This window comes from Wyeomyia smithii, chromosome 1, assembly GCF_029784165.1.
Source record: "Wyeomyia smithii strain HCP4-BCI-WySm-NY-G18 chromosome 1, ASM2978416v1, whole genome shotgun sequence".
Lineage (NCBI taxonomy): Eukaryota > Metazoa > Arthropoda > Insecta > Diptera > Culicidae > Wyeomyia > Wyeomyia smithii.
This window is the reverse complement of record NC_073694.1, coordinates 190,316,734-190,324,154: the sequence shown is the minus strand read 5'-3', so window position 1 is coordinate 190,324,154 and position 7,421 is coordinate 190,316,734. Positions and strand designations below refer to the sequence as shown.

At 39.3% G+C, this 7,421-nt stretch overlaps 1 protein-coding gene across 1 annotated transcript; it reads right to left on the bottom strand.

The window, feature by feature from the left end:
* Window positions 1-3,571: 3,571 nt before the first annotated feature.
* LOC129727485 (isochorismatase domain-containing protein 1) lies at window positions 3,572-5,443 on the bottom strand. Its single transcript, XM_055685354.1, has 2 exons — window positions 5,223-5,443; window positions 3,572-4,395 (listed from the first exon to the last, which is right to left on the bottom strand). The coding sequence occupies exons 1-2, from the start codon at window positions 5,352-5,354 to the stop codon at window positions 3,925-3,927; spliced, it is 603 nt and encodes a 200-aa protein (XP_055541329.1). The 5' UTR covers window positions 5,355-5,443; the 3' UTR covers window positions 3,572-3,924.
* Between the last annotated feature and the right edge of the window lie 1,978 nt (window positions 5,444-7,421).

Sequence of the window (7,421 nt, the reverse complement as noted above, 5' to 3'; positions counted from 1 at the left end):
GGTAATACCGACCACCCTAGTTGGACTGGTTATGTTTGGAACGACTGGTCTCAGTGGCAAATTATTTTGTGTGCTTTTGGCTGTCCGTATATGCGGGGACAGGTAGCGTTGTGACAGTATAGTTTGAAGGCTGTTTTATAATCAATAATGTCTAGATTCTTGAGGCGGGTAACGATCTGATTGGTTTTGGTTTGGTAAGTCGATGTGGGATCTCTTGAGAGTTTTCTATATGTTTTTGTGTCTTCTAAGATGCTTAGCATTTTCTGGTTGTAGTCATCCATTTTCATTATTACTGTACGGTTCCCTTTGTCAGACTGTATTATGCAGAGGTCTGATCCTGTCAGGCCATGGTTGTTTCAGGCAATATCTGCACAGGTTCAAATGGGTCCCCAAGAGATTGCTGAGTACGTCTTCTCCGTATGCCCCCGTTTTGTACGTGCGAAAAGCGACATGATGGCAGTGAGCGGGCCAGACACTACTCTGGACTCTCAGATTGTCCTGGAACTACAACGTGTGTGACGGGTCAACCACAAACACGCCAAAGATAGCTGATTTCCAGTCTCCAGGTAGTTAGCTAGGAGGTCACAAGAGTTAAGAGGATGCACCAACCGTCGTCCCGGAAAGATTAGGGCTGGAGACTGGAGGGATTTTAGTGGCTCCGGAATAGGTCGAGTAGGTGTTCAGGGGAGTGTAATTACCCCAGCATCACTCTCCTAGTTTCACACCCTGAGTTCTCTTCTTAGGTGTCTGTTTGCAGATTCTCCCACTACCTTCAAAAAATAAAGTAAAATAAAATAGAGGTGACTCTGCGGCAAGCGGAATACATTATCGCAGAGGAACAACCGGAGACAAACCCGAAATGGCAGTATCCCGTCTGGGGACCTTGTAACGCGGTACTACAACATTTTAGCACATACTTCCACTCAAAAAATCATACTCAAGTCGGGAAAGATCTTTCTGTTCTCAAGAACTATCGCCCAATCAGCTTACTTTCTGCCCTCTCCAAGCTGTTTGAAAAGTTGATGCAAAGTCGTTCGCTTTTATTCACCGATGAGCATGGTGTCCTTCCTGAGGAAAAGTTTGGGTTCCGAAAGGGCAAGTCCACTATTCATCAACTTAATCGAGTTATCAACATCAGCCAGCGGAACAAGTTCGTTTCGAAGACGACAGCAATGGCGCTCGTGGATATTGAGCAGGCTTCTGACAGTGAGGGACATTCTATTCAATGAGGTATACAAAGGTGAGGAAGAAGAAGACATTTATCTGTATTAGTAACGAAAAAAAGGTAAACAGAAGCACGTGTTGGGGTTGTGAGATCTCCAAAAACAAGAAAATGCCATTTGGAATTGTGTTCCGCATTGTTTAACGACGCAGGTAGTCATTTTCAGCCGTAAACTGTCATAACCTGTGAACAATTTTTGAGAAAAATTAACCGAACATTGATTTTTGGGCATTGTTTTTTGACTTCTACGTCATCACTGTTAACAAAAAAGAAGCCCTTCAAACCCGAGACTCAAACCATCTCCGTACCTTTCTATATTCCATTGCATTCTATTACTATAAAATATATAGAAATAAATTTACCTAAAAATAAGCAGCAAATGCGAAAAATTGAGACGCGGTGCTTATTACGGTTATTCAATATAATATTCACGGTGATATATATTTCACTCTCACGCTCACTTCACTTTTTTAGACCTATTCCCGATTCCACCTCAAGTGAGGTGACAAAAATCACCTCCGTGGAGTGAGTTTGACAGTGAAGTGAAATTGGGAATAGGACAAGTGAAATGAGATTGTTTCCCAGCTCAAAAATCTCTAAGTCCCAGAAAGTCGTTTTTTAGATAACACCAGATCTTGACGTGTTCTGCATTTCTAAGACATTCGGCATCAAAAAAAATGTTTTTTTCGGTATCGAAAATTTCCTGAACAAGTTTGCATTTTTTTCATCGGGCAAAAAAATGAAAATTTGACCGCTTTAAGGCACGGATCAAATTCTGATTCGTTTCGTTACTGAAGAATAAATCCAATATTTACCATTAGATCACAAATCAATCAACTCTAAGACTTATGGCATCTTCGTGGAATCATTTCACCGTCGTGAAATAATTCCACGCGAATCGTCGCTTTTTCCGTTCTCACTTCACTGATAGGACACTCATAATAACCCAGATTCCGCGGCAGATGTCACTTTGCGACGTTTTTCTCACTTACGTGAGTCCCGTAATAGGACTTTACTCACTTCACTCTGATTTCACCGTGAAGTGACTCCCGTAATAAGCACCGTAAACTGAAGATGGAAAGCTCTGATAGCAAACCGCTTAAACTGTCAAATTATTGTTGAACCAAAAATTAGATTAAATGGCGCAAAACAGATACGAGAACGAACATCAAGATTATTAGTTTTTAATGTAACTTGATTTGGCAGTGTTTTGTTAGTATTTTTCAGTATTTTGTGGTATTTTTCCATTCCTGGTTTAAAATAAAGTGAACCTTTTCCTGGTCAACATAAATGGTCTATGTCATCAATTTGAAGTTAAAAATTGTAGAAGTTATAGATTTTATATTCCAGAAAAAAAAAAACAGAAAAATCTTTCTCGAGTCGCTGATTAGTTAGCACCGGAGAAAAAAGGGCAAGGTGTTCTAATTGGGCAAAGTCAATCAAGCTGAAAAATATCATTCCTGGTGCCTGCGGAAATAACATGCCAGTTGCGGAGGATGGTCTTAGAATGATTCGTCACGATTCGAGAATAAAACTGCCTCCTTATGTTGAGCGGAAAGTGAGAATTTCACCACGATGACACCGTGCGCCAAAGGCAAACATTTATCACCAAGCATAAACTTGAGTAACTTTTACGATTACGCCACTCATTAAAATCAAACATGAATCTGCGTCCATTCTCGCACCAGCTGCCTTGATTGTTTTCGATACCGACATAAGTGGCATGCTGCTGTGTATAATTAGTGTCAATAAGCTGTTATCGTATCCAGACAGCGCGCGCAAGCAGTGGTAAAGGTGGTGAATAAGGGTGGTGAAATGGGCGGTTGAATTATAAAATGTGCTGCCAATGAGTCAACGGAGAGCTAATCGAGTCGCGATCAATTATCGAGTGACAGACCAAAGTGACTTAATAAATGCTTTTATCGCACCTCGGTCGGATGCAGTGGCTACGCATCTCCTATTTTTCGCCAGGATGTTCTGCTACTTGCCTAGAAGGTACACTTTTTGCAAGCTCACTGGTCTGGTATCGTCAAGACGTCAAGCATATGTTTTACGTAGATATTATGCAGTTGTACGGTGAACGATCTACCAACAATGAAAATTACAAATCCAACGCTGCTGTCTTCTCTATTTTTAACATTATCTTTGTTAAATATTCATAAGAAGAACAGCCTTTGCTTTGCAGAGAAACAATTCCACACTCTAAGAGATATTTAGAAAATTACGTAACGTTGTGTTCTAGGTATTAGTAACGTAATGAAGTCTATCCTTCTTCGGGATTTTTTTTTTTTTTGCTTGTAAAAAATGGATGGCCCTCTATATCTAAGTGCACAATCACAATGAAACATGTTGAATTCAAAAGTTCATTTATTTTCTACCACCTATATTATTGATTGTGTGTTTTTTTAATATCGATTCAACAGAATTTAATTCAGACATGTAAATCGTTAGTTCTTTATGGCTAATACAAAATCAAGGTCAAACTTCTATAACAATTACAACAAAACCCAAAACACATTGATTATTCTAGATTACGATGACTCTTGAAAATTCCATAAACATTGCAACAGTTCTTCTACAGTTACAGTCCTTCACTTTTCAAGGCATGGTTACATAACTGTTTCATTTCTTAAATGTAAGGTTTTTTAATACCCTAAAAAAATTAGGTCAAACCACGCCTAAGAACAGCCAAGGATTGAATATTACAGCTTAGAAAGCCCACTGTCAACCGACGGTTCGCGAACCAGGTGTGGCACTTTGTCGAACGCGGGATGTTTCTTATCCCTCATAAGTTTGAATATAACGTTCTCGCTAGTCGTAACAAAGCACCCGATCTGCTGCAGACGTTCAAGCGCCAGTTTCCGGTCTTCCTGGGTTCGCGACAGTGAACAATCGGCTGCAACGTGCACGGTGAGTCCAGTTTTCAGCAAATCCATCGCAGTTTGCTCGAGGCAGATGTGTGACTCCAGCCCAAACAAGACCACTGTTTCCAACTCCGCACCGAAGAGATCGTTCATTTTCGCTTGGACTTCCGGAATCATCATACTGAACAGGGTTTTCGGGTAAACGCCCTTGGCATGCGAAATATCTAGTTCCTTGACAATGTGTCCCAACTTCTCCGGATAGTGTTCGGTTACAATCAGAGGGATGTCCAGCATTTTGCCTGCCTGAACCTGCGGAGAATGTTACTTTTTAGTGGGGATATACCAACAGCACAACTATCAAAAAATTGGGAGTTAGTTTCGCTGGTGGCTCCAATGCAGTGTTATTGCGAGCGCTCCGATCTGGCTGTCTGCCCTCGACCCAAAACTAACTTAGTGCTTATAGTTAACATGTTAGTCTCTAGGTTGATGTCAATAAAAAGATTTTTGCAATCATGGAAATCTTATCTCACATAGAACAAAGTTTAGATTCAAAATTCTCGTGGTAAAATTATTATTGCAGTCTTGTAAACAAGCGCATTATAATAATATGATTACAGGTTTTCTAATTGCAGTTGTTCATCACGATCAAATAATATAGTTACTGCTTCCCAATAGTAAAAATAGTTTGTTCGCTGTTGCACATTGGCAAAAGCATAGCGAGGGGATAGGATCAGACTTCAATTTTACTTTACATGATAATTAACCTTTTTAGTATATGTATAAAAATCGACATATAAATTCACGTGAATTTATGATTTGAATTATTTATTTTTAAATTTTATAATACTGAACTGTAAAAGATTTACATCCAATCAAAATAAATTACTCTTTGTTTTATTCGAACATTTTGCTGTGGCCATACGTGAATATTTCGAATAGATTTCACACAAGTAGAAACCTTTTTGCTATGATTTCTGTTCGGTGTGATAAAAATGTTGAAGCATACTGAAAAAAATAAAAAGCGTTAAAATTTCAACCGCTACATCGCATCAAACTAACGACGTCCAAAGCAACTCTATTGCACGGTACAGAGAATGAAGTTCATATCACGTCTCTTAACAGCATCAGATACGTACCAATTTGCTTGCATTTTTAACAACCGGATCGAACATCTTCATACCCGGTCTGAACATTTCCTGCAAGTCACATAGCAGGAATAGAGTCTTTTTCACGTCCAAGAAGCCTAATTTAGTTAACTGACGAGCCATTGTAGCACTTTAAAAGAATTACTTAACTGCACGTACGAAACACAATATAAATAAAACGCGATAAAAGCCGACTGCAAAGAAAAACAGAAATGACAGTAATGACACGTAACGCGAAACGTAACGTCCTACACTGAAAATAATTCTTACGCTCATAGACCTTCCTATCTGCGCTTAGTATTAGTGGTCGATTTCACTAATACAAGTTTTATTTTTGGTTGCAAATAATCAACAAAAAGCTTTTATTCAAGTTGTAAGCCGATTTTTAGTTTTATTTCATCTGTGAGATCTAGCGTAGAAAGCTCTATACCCAGCTCCCTGACATCGAAATCTCATTACCTAAGGGCATCCTTAACAGTGCGCTTCTATACCCCGTTTGGTAGCGCTCTATCATCACTTCATACCGTACCGGTCGCTACTAAACGCGCTAGAGAAATAGTAGCCGGGCCTTCGGGAAGCATCGCGCACTCAAATTTGGCAGCCCGGTAATAGCGCTGCTTAAGGTGAAACGGGATTATGGCCTTTTCCTATACAATTTTGAGGTTAGAGTTCTTTTTACTTCTGTATTTTGATCGTAAAAAATTCGGCTTCCACTAAACAAACAGCACTCAAATTGCTACTTCAGGCATGCAACAGTTGTGAAAACAATTGATCAAAGTTTCATGTACGTAGTCTTCATAAATCAAGAAAAAATAGATTGCAAAATTCGAGTTGATCGCGACCACGTCCCGATTCACCTTAAGGTTTATGCTGAATGAAACGTCAAACAGAGACGATACAGGTGTGAAAACGGGTGAGTGCGTAAAATAGCCGCGCTGTACACAGTCGCCATAACAACTTAAATAGTAGCGCACTGTTAAGGATGCCTAAGGCCTAAACACAATTGATACGTTGCGGCTGCGTTTGCGGCAATTTGACAGTTAGCCCATACATTTTCTGTCAAATTAACGTCAACGCAACGCAAACGTATTCATTGTGCTTGGGCCTCTATACACACTTAGATATTATCACCGAGTACGGTAAAATACATTACCGAGATTTCAACAGCTGAGATCTCGGTAAAAGTCTCGGTAATACATCCAAATACCGTGATTCCGTAAAACCAAAAATTCAAAAACCTGTCAAACTTTTACGAGATTCTCGGTAATGTTTTACTAAAATACTCAATAAATAATTACGGATCTCGAATAATTTAACTGTCGAATTATTACGAGAACTGCGGTAAAATTTACTGAAGTACGTATTTTGCGGTTTTTTCAAATAAACTCAGAATATGATCAAAACCGATTTTTTTTTCTCTGTGTGGACTCATCACTGCGACCAGAGACATTTTGATCTATTGTGATATTGCCCAGGTGTTTCCTGTACTCCGCACTTCATATTATTGGCAGTATCACTATTGAAGTGAATGATACGCTTTTTTTTTCTTTTATATCCGTGCTTGTGTGTGAGAGTTTTACCCTTTCATTTCAAGCTTACTGCTCTACTATACCGAGCCTCTTTTCTGTCCTACCAATATCGCCAAATTACAATTCCCTGAACTGAGGCTACACCTAACGTTCCTCTCTGGCCAGGTTTATTCTAAAAGGGACTTATTATGTCAAGAGGGAGGAGTCTTATCGAAACCTCGTTCCTCGTGCCAATATCGCCAATTACAATTCACTGTAGAGGGTAAATATTTCTGAAATCAGTTTTATTATAAGAAGGACTTATTTTGTCAAGAGGAAGGAGTCTTATTGAACCTCGTTCCTCCTACCAACATCGCGTCACAATCACAATTCCATGAAGAGGTACTCATGCTTTACCTCTGGTCAGGTTTATTATGAGTAGGACTTATATTTTTGTCGAGAGGAAGGAGTCTATCGAAACCTCGTTCCTTCAGCCAAGACACCGTCATAATTACAACTCCCTGAAGATAACTATTATAAGTTACTCAGAACAGTTTTATTATAAGAGGGACTTTTTTGTTCGGATGAAAGTCAGCAAAGGTACTATAGAATTCAGCTTGAAGGAAGGGTATGTAGTAGAGAGCCTGAGAATGAACCCATGTTAAAGTCCTTTGACAACCAA